Below are 19,439 nucleotides of genomic sequence, written 5' to 3'. Positions count from 1 at the left end.
TATTTTTATTGTAATAATGTCACACTCATGGAGAAGTTGCAAGAGTAGGACAAAGAACTTCTGAAAAGGAGCCCTTGGATCCTTGCCTAGCTGGATTCAACACTTTTCCTCAGTGGCTTTATTGTTTCTTATCCATCCACATATCCAAACCACACACACACACACACACACACACACACACAATCTATACATAAATATAAATTTTTCAAAACTATCTGAAAATCGATCGCAGATATCATACCCTTTATCTCTAAATAAATCGGTGTATTTTTTCTAAGAACAAAGACATTGCCTTACATAACCACGGTCCAAATATCAAAATCAGAAAACTTAATATTGACATAATATCGATATCATCAAAACCGTAATGTCTCATCCAGTTGTCCCAGTCATGTCCTTTATAGCTAATTTTCTTCCTGGCTCAGGACCCAGGATCACTCGGTACATTTAGTTGTCTTTAGTGCCCTTTAATCTGAAGGAGCTGCAGTCTTTTTCTTTCTTGACCTTGACAGTTACTTCGTACAATTGGTTCAATTTGGGTTGCCCTGATGTTTCCTCATGATCAGAGACGGGTGATGCTTTGCAGGCAGGAATCCCAGAGAACTGCTGTGTCCTTGTCATTGCACTGTCACAGGAGGTATGAACGTCAGCTTGTTCCTACACTGGGGATGTCCACTTCCATCTCATGGTTAAATGGTGTCTTCCTGATTTCTCCATTGTGAAGCTCCTATTTTTCCAAAGGCCTCATTCAAAATGTCAAAAGCAATCTAATAACAGTTGACTTTTGTTGAGTACTTCCTCTGAGCCAGAAAAATGAGAAAACTAAAGCAGAGTGATTGCACCCATTTCCAAAGCTCAGGGGCGCCTGCGTGGCTCAGTGGTCGAGCTTCTGCCTTTGGCTCAGGTGTGATCCCGGGGTCCTGGGATCGAGGCCCACGTCGGGCTCCCTGCATGGAGCCTGCTTCTCCCTCTGCCTGTGTCTGTCTGTCTCTCTCTCTGTGTCTCTCATGAATAAATAAATAAAATCTTAAAAAACAAAAAAAGAAAGTCCCAGAAAGCCTTAACCCCAGGGTGCACAGTAGCGTGTGGGGTCCCAGTGATGCACCTGCCTTCCCATCCTGCCTCCACCACTGGCTAGCTGTGGGGGTTCTCACTTTCTTTGGGGGGGGGTTCTTCACTTTCTCTGATTCTGGGGGGGTGGGTGGGCAGGAAGAAATGATGCACCACTGCAGCCTCAGTCTCCATAGCTACAGGTGTACAGGGCGCCAAGCGCAGCGGCAGGCCCAGCGGCAGCACGTGCAGCCTCTTCCCTTGTGGTCCTAGTTCTTCTGTAGGGACGGGGCCACGAGGAGGGCCCGGGAATGGGGAGTTTTTCTCCCGTTCCTCCTCCTTGGAATCCCTTGGGCTGAAGCGCGCGCGCCTCGCCCCTTGTGAGGTCACCCTGCCTGCGGCCCCCGGGCCCCCCCGCCCCCGCCCGAGCTGCGCGCCCCCGGAGCCCGCGCATGCGCGCCCGCGCCCCGCCGCTGTTGGGCCGTTTCCATGGCTACGAAGAGCGTCGCGAACCGGGGATCGGGCGAGGAGCAGAAGATGAAGCTCAGGAGCCTCCTGCTCCGCTATTACCCGCCAGGTACCGGCCGCGGGAGGCTCCGGGGCGGGGGGGGGGCGGTCCCCGGGGTCCCCTGGTGAGGGATCCCTGTGCGCGGGGGCGCGGGAGGCGGGGCGCTGCTGGACACTGTTGCTCCAAGCATTCAAAGGGATTTTTTTTTTTTTTTTAGGAAGTCTTTAAACGTTGAAGTTGCTGAGTTATAATGCTTTTCTGCTTTTCTGACTCGCTAGGAATGTGGCAGACGGAGAGGGAGGGGGGTGATGTCCCGACAGATTGGTTTCCAGAGGAGCAGACACTGAAAGGACCACATTGACTTATTTTATTTTATTTTATTTTATTTATTTTATTTTATTTTATTTTATTTTATTTTATTTTATTTATTATTTATTTATATATTTTATTTAGTTTTATTTAGTTTTATTTTTTTATGTTATTTTATTTATTTATTTTATTTTTATTTGATTTATTTGATTTTATTTATTTTATTTTATTTATATTATTTTATTTTATTTATTTATTTTATTTTGTTTTATTTTATTTATATTATTTTATTTTATTTATTTATTTTGTTTTGTTTATTTTATTTATTTTATTTATTTTATATTATTTATTTATTTATTTATTTATTTATTTATTTGTTTTGTTTATTTATTTTATTTTGTTTATTTTATTTATTATTTTATTTGTTTTATTTTATTTTATTCTTATTTACAAAAATAATTTAAAAGATGTTATTTATTTATTCATGAGAGATAGAGCGAGAGGCAGAGACAAGGGCAAAGGGAGAAGCAGGCTCCATGCGGGGAGCGGGACGTGGGACTCGGTCCCAGGACCCCGGGGTCACGTCCTGGGCCGAAGGCAGGCGCTCAACCGCTGAGCCACTCAGGCATCCTTGCCTTTTATTTCTTTTCTTTTTTCTTTTTCTTTTTTTTAATAATAAATTTATTTTTCATTGCTGTTCAATTTGCCAACATACAGAATAACACCCAGTGCTCATCCTGTCAAGTGCCCCCCTCAGTGCCCGCCAACCACGTCAGGATGTGTTGAATATGAAAAGGACAATGCGGACAGCCCGGGTGGCTCAGCAGTTTAGCGCTGCCTTCGGCCCAGGGCGTGATCCTGGAGACCCGGGACTGAGTCCCACGTCGGGCTCCCTGCATGGAGCCTGCTTCTCCCTCTGCCTGTGTCTCTGCCTCTCTCTCTCTCTCTCTCTCTCTCTCTCTCTGTGTGTGTGTGTCTGTCTCTCATGAATAAATAAATACAATAAATACAAATTCCTGAGTCCACCATCAGAGCCTCTGATTTAAAAAAAAGGAAAATGCCCATGGAACAAGGCATATTCACATTCCAGGCCACACGTATCAGTTGACCCCAGACGCATGTTTATTGAGGACCAGCCACCAGGCGCTGTGCCCTGCTTTAAGGTCACAGTCCTTGATTCCAATGAGTTAAGGAATTTCAAAATATGCCCACAGAACCCTGTAGGTTTAGAGTGGGATAAACTGGCCTGGTTGTCTTGTTTCACAGGTGAGGGTATGGTTACCTTTGAAGAATGAGTGACGCCCACTGGTCACCCAGTTTCGTAGGTACAGAAATAGAGGCAGGGGCGCCTGGGTGGCTCAGTGGTTGAGCATCTCCCTTTGGCTCAGGTCATGAACCCTCCCCCCCTCCTGTGATTGAGTTCCGCATAAGGGTCCCCACAGGGAGCCTGTTTCTCCCTCTGCCTATGTCTCTGCTTCTCTCTCTGTGTCTCTCATTAATAAATAAATAAAATCTTAACAAAAATAAAGAAATAGGGGCAGAACTTTTGGTTCCAATTCCGAACTCACTTTAAAAATAAGGATATAAAATTTAAAAATCTGCAAAACTTGCCACAAAGCAGTAGTTGACCAAGTATTCCTGCCGGATGAGAAGTCTGGGCCTCCTTGCAAGGGTAGGCCTTGCAGCAACTATCTCCAATATGAAGTTAACACTTGTAGTAAAGACACTTGTTTTATGCTTCTTAGGATTACAACTAAAATAACATGAAAAGGCTCAAGATGTGAGAGGTAGCACGTAGGGAATTGTAAATGGCTTGTTCTCTTGAAGCATTCACAACTTTACTTTGGCTGTGCTTGGTGTAGGCTGGTGCTGGTTCCCCAAAATAGATCTGATTTGCGAATGACTTGCTTTCATTCATCCCTTTGCTGTGGAGTGTAGGTTAGGAAGATGAGCTCTGGGATCACAATAACTGGCTCTCATCGTATACAGTATACAGGTTTTATAACTTTTTTAAATTTATTTTTATTTTTTATTGATGTTCAATTTGCCAACATACAGAATAACACCCAGTGCTCATCCCGTCAAGTTAGATTTTGTAACTTGAGCAATTTGTTTCAATCCATCAAGCCGTTTCGATCATCAAGTCACATGATGATGATGATGATGATACTCATTTTGCTGGTCTACTGACCCTTTACAGCTACTCTCTCATTTATCTCTTTCCCTTCAGAGCAAACCTCCTTGGAAGAATAGTGTCCCCATTTCTCTTCTCTCTTCTGTCTTGGACTCACTCCTACAGTGTTATCACCTTCATGGCTCCACTGAAACTGCATTCTTTTAAGATCCTCAGTGGCCTCCAAGATCACTAAACCCACTGGCCACCTCTCTGTCCTTCCTGTCCTCACCTGACAGTAGCATTTGATGCCTTTGGCCACTCTGTCTTTTGGTTTCCAGGACACATTGTTTTTTACTTGTACTTTATTGTTGCTCCTTCTTCATCCATCTTGTTGGCTTCTCTTCCTTCTGATCTTAATGTTGGATTGCTCCAGAGCTCAGCCAGGTGATCTCATCCATTCTCAAGGTTTAAAAACCTGAATAAGTCATCCTGAGTACCTCATGGCCTACCTGGTTGTTCCTTTGGATGTGCAATGTACATCTCATATGGGGTGTCTTGTGGTCTTCCTCATCCCAGTTAATGGCAGCGCCATTCCTCCACTTGTCCCTGCCAAAACCTTGGACTCATCTTTCTCTCCCATCTTGCATACTCCACATTTGGCCCAGTAACAAATCCTGCCAGCTCCCCGTTAAAATATATACAGGATTCAGGGGTTCTTGGGTGGCATCAGTGGGTGAAGCATCTACTTTCGGCTCAGGTCCTGGGATTGAGCCCTGCATCAGGCTTCCTGCTCACAGGGAACCTGCTTTTCTGTCTCTTCCCTGCTTGTGCTGTCTCTCTTTCTCTGTCTCAAATAAATAAATAAAATCTTTAAAAACTTAAAATATATACAGGACTCAACAGTTTCACCTCACAGCAATGGCTACCATGCTTTCTATTGCTAGAGTCTCCACCCTTGCCCTACTTCTGTGTATTTTCAACACAGCATCAGGATGATAGCTAGAACATAAATCTGATCATGTCACTCTTATGCTTGAGCTCTCTGATGGCTTTTCATTTCACTTAAAATAAAAGCACCATCATCTCCAAGGCATTAATCTCCACGGCACTACAGGATCTTCCTTGATTTTGCCTCTGACTTCACCCCGCTTCCCCTCTAGCAACACTAGTCGTCTTGGGGTTCCTTGGATGGGCTGGGCATGCCCCCACTCAGGGTCTCTGCACTTGCTGCTCTTTTTGGCTGCAGTAATTTTCTCTGGACATCTACAGAGCCAGCATTCTCACACTTTTTGGCTCTGTCCTTAAAAGTAAGTGAAGTAAATAAAGTGAAGCCACCCTTTCTAGAATTTCCCAACTTCTCCTCAAGATATTTCATAGCATCCTCCCCTGCTTTGTTTTTTTCTTGGCCCTCTCTCAGTTCATCGTGCCATAATTTTACTTACTTATTTTAAATAGTCACCCTGGCTAGAATAAAAGCTTCATGAGGTCCTGGACTCAGTAAAATCTGTTTATTTCCACATCTCTAGCACTTGGAGTAGAGACTGGTCAATAAATAGGTGCTCACATATTTGTTGAATAAATGAATGAGTTTAATGAGATGATGTGTGTTGAGTAGAATGCCTGGAGCTCCTCCTGAAATGTGAATAGGTCAAACAGGTGGTCTATCGGTTTCACTCCAGCTCTGAAAGTCCAGGGTTCCAACGGCAATCTCACATTCAAGTAATGCTTTAGACTTACACTTGCTACTGTTGCCTTAATGATTATTTTATAATGAAGTCATACCACTAGCATGTTAGACACTTAATTTCTGAATTCCAGTGGTTGGTGATCCATACATTATATGCAAGTTTCCAACATACTACTGAATAGCAGGTAGATGTTAAAATAACATTATCAAGTAGGAAAAAAATCGCTTACCACTGAATCATTCTTGTGTTATCTTTGTCCCTTCTGCAATTTTGTTTAATTTCTTAGGCCCCAGATTTCAGTCCTCCTACTTTCTTTTGAGCAACATATAGGTCAGGAGCATTCCACACTGTTGGCATCCATGGAATTGTCCCTCTCACATAAAAGTAATTGGCTAATCAAACATGGGCATTCTCTTTTTATCTCATTCATTAATCCATAAGCTCTTCTCTTTGTGAAGAGTGGGTGTTGCATACGTGTTTTTCAACTGACTCAGGCATGGCAATCTTTGTCTTTTACTTCTTGTATGTAGGCTCCAAGGTTTTCGGGCCAAGAGAAGGAGTTAAATAAACATTAATTAAACTAATTAATATTCTGAGCACTTTAAAGGTCTCTGTTGGTTGAATGTGATCTGAGTAAGGAACACTTGCGTCTTTTTAAGCTTAGCCTTATAGTGTTTTGCAGAATTTTGGGGGTAGCAGCTTCTTAAGTGTTTTTGGGAATCATACCTGCTGCACAAAAATTCACAACCAGAGGCAGATAGAAAACACACCGTGTTTCCCACGGTGTGGGAAACAATCACCGCGGAACAATATGTGCTCCTAGGAGCATCTTTTTCTGTTTTGTGCCTGTTCTCTTCATTGACATGACCCAGCCTTGGGCTCATATTGCAGCTCGGTGCATGGGAAGGATGAACATTTAACCTTGATGCTTTGTAACAGTCGAACAGTCCAATTACAGGTTTCAGATTTTGCTCTTTGTTTTTTAGATTCACTTGAATCATAACCCAACTAGATTTTCAATTTTTCTCTGAGGTACAGATTAGGGTTACATTATTTACTTATTGTTTACATCATTTATTTACTCAGCTATTTATGGAATGCCTACTTTTGTAAAAAATAAATAGTATATATTCAGTGCTCTTATATATAATGCAAAATATTTAAAATTACAGAATAGGAAAGAAGCAGTCCTTAATGATAGTGATGCCTTAAACTGATAGAAACTTTGTATCTTTTTTGATTTTTCAAATAACCTTATTGGGATCTTGATATTTAGGAGTTGATATGCTAATAATGTTAATCTCTATCATTTTTCTTCCTTTTTCTCCATGTTCTAATTTTTCTCTTACTTTTTTCTATTATAAAAGTAGTATTCATTTTTAATAAAATTCTAAACAATATATAAAAGGATAGCTAAGATTATCCTCAATCCACTGAAGGTGTGATGGCATCTTGAAGGAGCCACCTGATATGTCTGAGAATGCCGATTTCCTCAACCTTGCTAATATTTGGTATTATCAGTCTTTGCAATCTTTGCTATTCTGATGACTAAAAGTTGTATTTCTTGTTGTATTTTGTATTTCTTTGTAATGGAGTTGGGAATATTTTATTTTGGTCTGTTTATTGGTCATTGTCTCTCTCTGGTAGCAAATTAACTGTTCATGCCTTTTGCCCATTTTCTTGTTAAAAATCATTTTTAGATTCTTTATGTTAAGCTCTTTAAGCTTTGTATTTATCGTTGAAATGTTTTTGCTCCTTGTCATTTATCTTTAACTTTGTGGGATCTTCTGTTGTGTAGAAGCTTCAAATTAATATTAGACAAATGCAGCAATTTTTTTCTTCTTTAGGTGTTGAGTTTCACATCATGGTTAAAAAGCCAATTACTTACAGTAAGATGTAAATATGTCCTGTTATTTTGACCATTTTATATTTTGTTTTTAATATTAAAATCTCTAATCAACCTAGAATATATCTTTGTATGTTGTATGGTAGAAATCCAATTTTATGAATTTTTCCAACTACATCATTATTTATTGTATAGTTTATTCTTTCCCTACTTGTTTAAAAAATTACTTTTGGTTTATTTTTAAACTCCCATATATGGTCAATTCTATTTTTTTTTAAAGATTTTATTTATTTATTCATGAGAGACAGAGAGAGAGAGAGAGAGAGAGAGAGGCAGAGACACAGGCAGAGGAAGAAGCTGGCTCCATGCAGGGAGCCTGATGAAGGACTCGATTCTGGGGCTCCAGGATCACACCCTGGGCCAAAGGCAGGCACAAAACCACTGTGACACCCAGGGATCCCTAGTTAATTCTATTATGTTGATCTAATTTTGAATCAGAATCACATTTTATTGTTCTATAGTCCATTATAATACATGGTAAATTTTCAAATTCCAAAAAATAAAGTTATTATAATTACTTTAATTCATAGATTAATTTGACCTGTTTATAATATTATGTTTCTCATCTAGAAATGTGTCTCCATTTATCACAATTTTCTTTTCTGTTCAGTAGTATAGCTAGGTCTTGGACACTTGTTTATTTTATGTGTAGGTGTTTGATGCAATTATAAATGTGATCTTTCCTTTACTTGAATCTCCTCTTGTCAATGTATCTAATTATTTTTTTTTGATGAAAAACATGACATTGTTTTAATATCAACATTTCCTTGAATAGTACAGAGATTGAAAACAGGTTGCTGCAAGCTTTTTAAAAATGTGCTAGTAATATTCATTATAGAAAATCTTAATAATACAAGTCTGAGGAAGAAAATTAAAGTCACCCTAAAAAAAATTAAAAAAAATAAAAAAAAATAAAGTCACCCTAATCTCGATGCCCTGTTGTACCCTCTTAATTCCCTGTTGCTGTTTTTGATACATAGATTTACAGATGTCTGCTTTATTTTGTAAATGAAGTGGATCATACTCCATGTGAACTGCTTTGTCCTGAACATATTTCCATCAGAAGACATGTGTTCTAATCCTGGTTCTGTCCTTGGCTTACTATGACCAGTCAATAAATCCCATTAGGTCTTGGTCTTCTGGCCCATGGTCTAGGGATCACACACCTGGCCTCACATACCTTTATATGACCAGCGCCCACCAGCTGTAGGGCAGAGGGAGAGAGGGTCCTAGTCAGTCAACCTACCCTTGACTTTGCAAACTTCTATATCATCTATCTATCTATCTATCTATCTATCTATCTATCTATCTATCATCTATTACTGTAATTACTTATCCCACTTCTTTACAATTAATTATTGTAATTATACCACTTCTCCTGTAGGTAGAGCACTTCCTACTTTTTTTTTAAGCAATGTATCTAATTCTTACCTACTTCAATCTTAGCTTTTTGAATTTCATTTATTTTTTCTAAGTCCTCTTAAATTCTTCCTAGAACATGTACATATAAGTAGGTTTTTAAAAAGATTTTTACAACGTCATAACATCCATATTTTATTGAAAAAGTTAACGTGGAACCAAAAAGTCAACTTATACTCTAAGGAAATAACTATTTAGAGCAGTTGGCTCTCCACAGATCCTTTGATCCTTTGTTTCTTTGCAAGTTTGCTTCTTAGACTAGAGTCTGGTCTAAAGTCTCTCTCTTTTTTTTTTTGGTCTAAAGTCTTAAATATGAAAGGATCATTTCTTGGGGCAAAGAAACAAAATAAAACTATACCAAACAAGCCTTTTAGGTACGGTTGTTTGCCTGCTATGTCCTGGTGTTCTCATCATTAAAACCATGTGGAATGATTTTTCTGTTCTAAAGTGTTATACTTCATTACACAATGGCTGCTTGGGTTTATCTACTGTCCCGAGATTGAAGCTGTGTGGTGGGGTGTGTGGTGATATGTGACACTGGGAAACAAGCTCTGTAGGAGATACAGGATGGAAGGGGAAGACCCTAGACATGTTCGAGGTACAGGCAAGATAGCCACATATCTGGAGCTCCGAGGTCTAGATGGGAGAGTTATAACTGGCAATTATTGGCATATTAATGATAATTAAAGCCATGGGTACTAGTGAACTTAGAGAAAAAAAAAATAAAGTGAAGAAAGAATTCATAGACCCGAACCCTAACCTAAGTCAGTACTTAAAGGTGAGGAGTAAGAGGAGGAATCAGTAAAGGAGAATGTAAAGTAACAAAGTAGAGAAAAAGACAGATTTCATAAAAGCCCATGGAGAATCATATTTGAAGAAGGAGGGAGTTGGCCATGGTGTCGATTATTTCTGAAAGTCTGTGTGTCATAAAGATAAGGACTGTCAGTTGCATTCAGTAGTTGGGGACACTCATCCAGTCATTTAACTCATATATTCAACAAGCACTGTTTGAACAGTCCAAATTTCATGGTGGACACTAGGGGTAAAGAGAAGACAGGGACCCAGGAGTACACAGCCTAGTGAGTCAGGTGTGGCTGGGACAGAAAATGGAAAGATCGTAAACACAACAGGTTGGGGCAGGCACCACTGTGGGAGAAATGAAAGCCAGAGAGGGGGAACGCGTAAATCCATTTGACGGTGTGGTTTGTACTTGTAGCTGGCCAAATCACATGCTTACTGTGCATAAACCATCACGACTCATTACAAGGACGGTCCTCCTGGGAGCATAAAGAAGCATATGGCTTTCTTCTCAAAGATGTTGCAATCTCACTGGGGAGAGAAGGCATAGATGTCAAGTAATAGAAGGTGACGTCACAAGGCAGTATTTGATTAATCATTAGATAATAAGCACTATTTAATGAGTTTCTAGATGCCAGGTGCTTTCTATACTTATTATTTAAGGTCAACCAGCAAATTGAAGGTATTATCTACAAATGAGAAGACTGAGATATAAAGAGATTCCTAGTATCATGAAATAAGTAGGGACTTGAGCTAGAACTCAAACCCGGATCTGTATGATGCCGAATACCTGCCTTTTCAACTCTGCCACATTCTATCTCAATGGTCCAGTGCTTTGGAAAGTAAATACAGTGTTTTTGATGGAATTTCCTGTTTTCTCTTGATCTGAAATCTGTTATATCAAATTTGTGGTCATAAGGCAGTGAGTCTCAAATTGGAGGAGGACCCGTGGGGGTTCTTGCACCTTTTCAGTGGAGCCTCAAGGTCAAATCTGTTTTCATAGTAACCACAAGATATCATCTGCTTTTTTCATGGTGTTGACATTTGCACTACTGGTACAAAAGCCCTCTGGAAACTTACTTCACATGAGGTAGTGGCAACAAACGTTCATAGCCGTCATTGTATTCCTCACTGATGCAAACTCTTGATAGGAAGAAACCCCCTCAGTTTCACTTAGGAATGCCCTTGATGGAATATTATGCCTGAATGAGATAAGTCAATCAGAGAAAGACAATTATTATATGGTTTCACTCATGTGTGGAATATAGGGAACAGTGCAGAGGATCATAGGGGAAGGGAGGGAAAACTGAATGGGAAGTCATCAGAGAGGGAGAAACACTGTGAGAGACTCTTAACTCTAGGAAACAAACTGAAAGTGGCTGGAGGGGGAGGTTGGTAGGGGAATGGGGTAACTGGGTGATGGGCATTAAAGAGGGCATGTGATGCAATGAGCACTGGATGTTGTATGCAACTAATAAATCATTGCACACTACATCTGAAACTAAGTATGTACTCTATATTGGCTAATTGAATTTAAATTAAAAGAAATAAAGAAGGCCCTTGATGAAACAGTAAGACTTAGTAATGTAGTCACATACTGACCTCAGAGTATTTGCATTCCAAGTGATGAAATAGAAAATTCTCATTAAGCACTTCTGCTGCACAGTTATGTTTGAAAGTTCTTTGGATGGAAACTCTTGTGCAGTCATTCATGTGGACTGAGAGATGAACCAGCTGTTTTCCTCAAGGAATACCAGTTTTAATTGAAAGATTGAAAAACAAACATGGGTCTCAGATTCGGATATTTGGAAGACATTTTGTTTGAAAACTGAGCAAAGCGAGCCTGGAACTTTCAAGCCAGACTGTCAGCATTTCTTGCCAGTGATAAAATTTGAGCTTTCAAGCAAAAATTAGAATTTCAAAAAACTTGTTATCTACTGCCATGAGCTGGGCAGCTTACTGATCAGTGAAAGAGTTCTCTGATGATAGATATTAGTAGTGATATTAAAAAATGTGATTTTTTTGGGGGATATTGTATGATGACAAATGTCACCATTTAGAAGATGGGCATAACTCAGTAAACTAATGTTTTTCGGATGTCTGGTGCATGATGTGTAACCATATATGAATAAAATATCCTTTAAAAGTCTGAGATAGACCAATGAATTTTAATGTAACAGAGTATGAAGAATTATTTGATGTGGTTTTGGATCCTATGTTGCAACCAATCTTTATGAATTACTGCTTGTTAAGTTTTGATATAGTATTAAAGAAGGTTATCCATGATTATCTGGAAATGCAATTATTTTATTTCTCCATTTTCCAACTGCATATCTGTATGTGGCCAGATTTTTTTTCCATATACTTCATTGAAACACTGTGTGGGAACAGCTTGAATGCAGGAGCAGAGATGAGATTCTAGCTGTCTTTAATTAAGCCAGTTGTGAAAGAAATTTGCAAAAGTGTAAAATGATGATAGTTATTTCTATAAAATATGTTATTTACATTAGCATGCTATGACTTTATTATGGCTATTTTATGACAGTTTAATAAATAATTTTAAAAATTCTCAGTTTTAATACAGAAAATATTACAAAAACAAAAACTCGTTGGTGTCCTCAATAATTGAAAAAGTAGCCCTAAGATAAAAGCTTTTGAGATCCACTGGCCCATATTTATAGAAGTAGTATGATAAAGTGGGTGAGAGGTTCTGTTCGGTTTTTTTCCCCCATATAAATTATCTCTCTGTTGTTCAGAATGAATATATTCTATTGATCTGTCTTCAAGTTCACTGATTCTTTCCTTTGTCATATCCATTCTCCTACTGAGCCTATTCAACAAGTTTTTCATTTTGCCCATTAAACTTTCCAGTTCTATAATTCCCATTCCAGTTTTCTTAAAAAAACTTTTATTTTTCTGAGATTTTTTAATTTTTTCATTTGTTTCAAGTGAATTTGTAAATGGTTACTGAAGTATTTCTGACATCTCCTTTAAAATCCTTGTCAGATAATTCCAGCATCTGATTCACCTACATATTTGTTTTTGTTGGTTGTCTTTCTCTGGTTCTTGGTGTGATGGGTGATTTTTTTTTCCTGTTTATTGTGTCCTGAACATTTTGGTTCCTATGTTAGGAGGCTCTTTTTTTTTTAATATTTTAAAAAATTATTTATTTATTTATTTATTTATTTATTTATGATAGTCACACACAGAGAGAGAGAGAGGCAGAGACATAGGCAGAGGGAGAAGGAGGCTCCATGCACTGGGAGCCCGATGTGGGATTCGATCCCGGGTCTCCAGGATCGCGCCCTGGGCCAAAGGCAGGCACCAAACCGCTGCGCCACCCAGGGATCCCCTGTTAGGAGGCTCTTGATCCTATCTGAATCTATTGTCACCATGTTTAGGTGTAGCATAGAGGTTCTGGTCTACTTCATGGGTTTTAGTTCCAATGGCAGCTTAGTTTTTTGAGCCCTTACAATATTCTGGTCTGCTTCATTTTTCTGGTGTTGCTAAGGCTCTTGCTCAGTTCCAACTGGTGCCACCTGCAAGATGGAAGGTACTTCCCAGTATGCCTGCTCTCACTGAATGACCTTGGGGGAAGTGGAGGGACAGGGACAAGACTCTAGGCCTGGTGGGTGACACCACTGGTTAAAAGGCTGCAAGACACTGCTTCAGTGTGTGAATGTGGTGTGAGATACAGGATATCCCAGGACTTCACTACTTCACTACTGCCCCTTTTGCAGGTGGAGGAAGCTGCCCACCAATGGCTTGGTTGCAGGATGGAGTCTGAGTGATCCTAAGACTTTCTTGTAGCTGCCATAGACAGATTAGGTGGTCCCCTGGGGCCCCACCTAAAGGTGTCGAGGAAGCCTGGGGCTTTGTTACTGGGCTGTTGCAGACACATCAGACTTCTGTTGGTGCCTAGCTTTGCAGGGGGACTGGGAAAGCTCAGACTGCCTAAGGAGCTCCAGTTGTGGAGCAGGGCCTAAGGCTCCAAATTAGTTCTTTGACTTCCCTTTGCCTGGTCCTTTGGCCACAGAGAGCAAGCTTTACTGTTGCTAGGGTTTTGCTGTCTAAGCTTTTTGGTAGTTCCAGGCTCCAAGTTGTTCGGTTTTCCACTTTAAGGGTATATGGGAGGTAAAAAGAAACCCTAGGAACTCACCACACTGTCATTACTCAAGTCCTGAGACCCTAGTCAGTTTACCCTCTACCAACCTTTGATTATTTTAGCATTGAATAATTTCAAGGGTATTTAGCTGTGTTTTAGAGGAAGGACTAGGGAAAAGTGGAGTTCACACATTCTTATTTTAGTATCAGACATCACTGCATATGTTTTATGCTGAGTAATTCTAAAACTTAAAAAACAGAAATGAAAAAAATTATGGCAAATACATTAACTTTTGACATTCATTGTCATCACAAGTGCTTTTATAACACATTTGCTTATTTTTTATAGGAATTATGTTGGAATATGAAAAGAGTGGAGAATTGAAGACCAAATCCATAGATTTGCTCAACCTCAGTCCCAGGTAAACTAGCTAAGTAATGCAACCTGGGTTTTATATCCAGGTTTTTTTTTTTTATTGGAAAATGCTGACACAGAGTGATATGTAGATGAGCTGCTTGAACATAGGCAATACATGGCTAAAACAACATTCTGTGCTGTGTTATTTCCTGTTTGCTTTAGTGAGTTCTGCTCCAGAGTCTTACTGGGTGAGGAGGAGGTGGGTAAAGGATGGTTAGTCTGCCCCTTTTTCATCTTAAATAGACCTGTTGTTGTTGTTTTTAATCTTTTAATTAGGATAGTTTTAGAAAGTTGTGAAAACATGAGTTCCCACATGCCTCATGCCCTGCATCCCTTATTATTAGCATCGTAGATTCACGTGGTACATTGGTCATAATTAGTGAACTAGTATTGATATATATTATTTCTAACTAAAGACCATATCTTATTCAGTTCTCCTTGTCTTTTGCCTCCTGGTCTTTTTCTCTCCCAAGATATCATGTTACATTTCATTCAAGTCTCCCCAGGCTCCTCGTGGTGGTGACAGTCTCTCAGATTTCCTTTTTTTTTTTTTTTTTTTTTTTTGATGACCTTAACATTTTTGAGGAATACTGGTTATTAGAATTTTAACAATACTACTGAATCTGTTACTTTCCTGGTAGAAAAATACTTCACAGGGCTGACTGCATTCTGTCCTCCTCATTGTCATGGGGCAGGTTAGGAGGACCCTGTCTTTGTCTCTGAAGCTTGTGGGCACCCTGAGGAAATCCTTGTGTGAGATCATACTGCCCAGAATTCAGTCCTTTAGGAAATCCTATGCAAGACTCAAAGAAAAAAAATCCTGTGCAAAACTCCATTTCAAGGGACAGAATCAGATTAGTGATTATTCTGTAGAAGCCCATGGGTTCAGATCAGGTAAAGATATTCTGAGTGGGAGAAAATTTTGGAAAAGAACAAAAATACCACAATATGTGTTTCAGAGTTGTTGGCCAGTGAAATAAGTTATTTTCCATTGTGACCATTCTACTTTGTCATGATTAGTAGGGGGAGGAACAGAATGACAGCAAAGGGACCCCTCTTATAACCACAATTAAATAGTAGACTGGCTGCTCTCTAGCAGCCTCCTGGCTCCTCATGGTTGTGGCTACTCAAGAGGTCCCGAAGCTTGTCTGAGGGTAAGGACATGCGGTGGCTCAGACGGTGATGGGTTTGATGTGAAGTTCACTTCTTGTTCCAGATGACTGCTCAGAGAAGGTACTCAACCATTCATTTTTTAATCAAAAAATAAATGGTGGCAGAGATAATGGCATCAAATTTCATCCACAACAAATCAGTGTTTTACCTAGTTTTCAGGGAAGACAAGGTCTAAGATCAAGTCAAGATTGTCAGCTATTTTTGTGACTGGCACGTATTACTGATTATGCCAGCATGTAGAAAGTTCCTTTGTTAGATGTTCCTTTATTTAGTTGGTAATGATGTGATTTGCACCTTCTATGTGCAAAGCTCCAGGTTAGATTTGATGAGAGGCTGTAAAGAATCTTAATCCCTGCTTTAATGGATGTGTTGTCCCGTTTGAGAAACACCTGTACAAACAGAACATCATATGAGTGGCACAGATAAATGTTTATATGAGAGAATAACTTCCAGCTAGAGATTCAGGAAAACACAGATCTCATATTTAAAACAGTATAGATCCTTAGGATGCTGTAGTCATGCTCTGGAGTATATAAATGTCTCAAAGTAAAAAAAAAAAAAAAAAAAAAAAAAAGCATGGATCTTATTTTTGGTTCTGCTCCAGAATCTTGGAAGAATTCTGTGCATAGAAACATTTACATGACACGGGACATAGTAGAGTTACAGTACTGAAAAGAGCAATTAGAATACCACAGGGGTGAGATGGGTCAGATTAAACATCTGGTTAATTTAGATCTTTCTGGGAAATCTGTTTTGACCCATAAAAATTTTTGGAAACTCTTCCAAGAGGTATTATTATCTTCTTTATTCTCAGGAAAGTGTGAGTCCTTGGCCAACTAGCTGTCTTGGCATTTATCAAAGTCATTATAAACTGTCTATGACTCATTTCTTTTCTAAATATTCACCTCCTATTCTAATTGATCGTATTTCTTGAGAGCAGGCGCTGTGTCTTTGACCCTCCCAGGGCCTAGCTGTAGAAGGGACTCAATAAATGTTTGTGGGGTGAATTGTCTTCTACCTCAGTCCCTTACACAGTCTGGAGCTCAGGGACTGTTTATTTCCGAAGAGCAGAGGTGTGCTTATCAGAGTTTACATTTCTGGGAAGCAGCTGCTGAGACAGATAGGAGAGGTAGGTGGGTGTCAGGTTATTGAGAAGTGGCATCTGTGACAGGAAGTGAAGCAGAGTTCCGCATGAGGAGCCACTGACCATGATGATGCGGATGTGAGCCGAGTCTCTACCAGCCCACAGGGGAGCTCCCGGGTAAAGCTTGAGGGCCAGATCCCTCTGGGGACAAAAATGGCTAGTGCACTGTGCACTTGTTCAGCCCTGGGCTGAGGGCCATCAGAGGAGGGCATGATGCCCCCAGGCTCCAATGCTGAGGTGGATTCTGAAGAAGCTGCAGCTGGAGGCTGTCAGTTAGCGAAGCACTCCCCTCCCAGAGGGGCCATGAGTCCATTCTTGAAGGGAGGGGACAGACAGTGCATTTTTCATCCATGTTTGTGACATGTCTTGTGAAATGACCTTACTTTAGCTGTTTTGTGGTTTATAGACATTATTCTCTATCTTGAACAATTATTATTCTGCACTAGCAAAATTGATCAGCATTGCTATAGATTATTTGAATACTGGGGGGAAATTTGACTGTACTTTTCAGAGCAGCTTTTTTCTTTTTTGAAAACAATGTTATAGCCCATACAAAATAGTAATCAACATCATCATCGTTCTTCGAATGGCCATTTTTGGTTAGGCCCTTTCTCTTTCCCTAAAAAAATATTTAAAACTTAACCTTTCCAAACCTCAGTTTCTTCTTCATTGAAATCATTGTGATAAAAGCCTTAAATTAGCTCTTGCTACAGGATTAAACAAGAGAATGTATGTAAGGTACAAAATATAGTCATCGCAGGAACATTCTGTACATGTTCATTAAAGAGACAAAAGAAACAGGAAGAAAAAAAATAAAGAGCTCATGTCCAGAACCAGAACCATATGCACTTGGCCTTCTCAGGTGAGCAAATGAGAATCCTTGCACACCTTCCACAGAAGTCTTGGCTCATGATTAGGCATTCTGAAGAACCCAAGCCACTTTCGTGCAGGCTCGACTTCTTTATTCATGTGTATCTTTTCCTTAGAAATCTCTTAATAATGCTAATGATGTTTTGACAAATTTTACAAATGTGTTTCATAACTCAATGAAGTTCTTCATGGAATGCATGTGCATGCAAATTTTGGCATAGAAAAAAGTAAGTTTTTTCTTTTGTGAATTTCAGCACTGAAGTCAATGCCCTAGTAGAAGAAATACAGAAAGCAGAGCCTCTAATCACAGCTTCAAGATCAGAGCAAGTAAAGCTTTTAATTCAGAGATTACAGGATAAACTCAGACAGCACAGCAACCACACATTCTATCTTTTTAAGGTAATGCGTGTTTTTTTTTTTAAATAAACAGAAGAACTTCAATGAGTTAGCTGGTATCCTATAAATCTGAGACAAAATGCGGTTTATATTTTCTCTTTCTCTCTGTGCCTCACATATATTTGCCGAGACTAAGTCTCAATTAGGGTTTGTTTGACTGACTGAATGAAATTCAAACATTTATTTCTTGTGAAGTTAAATAAGGATTTGTAGTAAGTTTGGCTGTTCTTTACAATGTTAAATTTAAAGGATGACCGTTAAGGTAGTTTTAAGTTACTGAATAATTAAATATTTTTTCAGTTGGAATAAATTAAGAGGTTGTATTTCATGGTATATCGATACTTAATATTTTCAGCTTCCATGAGAACTAAATATATTTCAGTAAATTATTTGATATGACTTATATGATAATTTTATTTTATTTTTTTTATTTTTTTATTTATTTACGATAGTCATACAGAGAGAGAGAGAGAGGGGCAGAGACACAGGCAGAGGGAGAAGCAGGCTCCATGCACCGGGAGCCTGACGTGGGATTCGATCCCGGGTCTCCAGGATCGCGCCCTGGGCCAAAGGCAGGCGCCAAACCGCTGCGCCACCCAGGGATCCCTATATGATAATTTTAATGTGGTATAAATATAGCTATGTTTCTTTACAGCTTATGTGGATTAAATTAAAAGTATAACAAATATAGTCACTTATTCAGGAACAGCTTTTAGTTTTTCTTAATTATTTAACAATATTTAATAGTTTATTCTAATATTGATTCATATTACACTTTTTTCTCCTTATGACTTAAATAAAATAATAAGAAAATGTAATTATTATTTACATACTTGACATATTCTATTTGATACAAAATATTCAATCTTTTGTAGTCATCCCTTCAATGTATTATTGAAAGATAAGAAATTATTCTTGTGATACCTTTCTTCCAGCAGGTGGCACTATTTAACTTCAAATATGAGTTCTAGAACTCACATGACCTTGTAATTTATCCTCCAAAGGGAACATTTTTGATAGTGAAAAGGGATACTATTAGTAATTATACTCCTGCAGCAGATATAACTGTGACTGTCCCAGCCTAGCCAATCACTCTATCGATAAACAGACTACCCAATTTATTTATGTTCATTTGATAAATGTTAAGCAGCCATTTCATGCTTGACAATGCAGGAATTGAAAGATACATAAAATGAGACATATCCTGACTCTAGAGGAGCTTTAGGATTCCAAAAATAATAACATATTTTAAAATCTATATTTGAAACATGTTTGGTGTATTATCATGTGCAATATTTAAAAGAAAGTGTTATAAATTAGTGCTATTTGATATCTTATTTAGTAGCAATAATTTATTTTACAAGTAAATCCATAGAAAACAGATCAAATTATGTTTTTGTAATTATTTGTAACTACCGAATGTATTATTGGTCATAATAGTAGAAGGCACAATGTATTTTTTCTCATTTGTCCAGATAGTGGATTTTTGTTCATTTATTATGTGTAACGAAGACAAACTTGAATGTCTTGATTAGTCTGA

General features: G+C 38.9%; 1 protein-coding gene and 1 long non-coding RNA gene across 2 annotated transcripts in view; one reads left to right on the top strand and one right to left on the bottom strand.

Annotated features, from left to right (window-relative positions):
- The first annotated feature begins 1,569 nt into the window (after window positions 1-1,569).
- Window positions 1,570-19,439, top strand: part of DAW1 (dynein assembly factor with WD repeats 1) — a 45,511-nt gene continuing 27,641 nt past the window's right edge. Inside the window, exons 1-3 of the mRNA XM_055300064.1 lie at window positions 1,570-1,627; window positions 14,248-14,320; window positions 17,758-17,902. Coding sequence (XP_055156039.1) covers window positions 1,588-1,627; window positions 14,248-14,320; window positions 17,758-17,902 — 258 coding nt within the window. The 5' untranslated portion in view covers window positions 1,570-1,587. The remainder of the gene's footprint in view (window positions 1,628-14,247; window positions 14,321-17,757; window positions 17,903-19,439) is intronic.
- Window positions 9,308-19,439, bottom strand: part of LOC129493674 (uncharacterized) — a 73,811-nt gene continuing 63,679 nt past the window's right edge. Inside the window, exons 3-4 of the long non-coding RNA XR_008661186.1 lie at window positions 10,875-10,996; window positions 9,308-10,325 (exon numbers count right to left, since the gene is read on the bottom strand). This is a non-coding gene — a long non-coding RNA (uncharacterized LOC129493674). The remainder of the gene's footprint in view (window positions 10,326-10,874; window positions 10,997-19,439) is intronic.

This window comes from Nyctereutes procyonoides, unplaced genomic scaffold, assembly GCF_905146905.1.
Source record: "Nyctereutes procyonoides isolate TBG_1078 unplaced genomic scaffold, NYPRO_anot_genome, whole genome shotgun sequence".
Lineage (NCBI taxonomy): Eukaryota > Metazoa > Chordata > Mammalia > Carnivora > Canidae > Nyctereutes > Nyctereutes procyonoides.
This window is presented reverse-complemented; position numbering and strand designations above follow the sequence as displayed.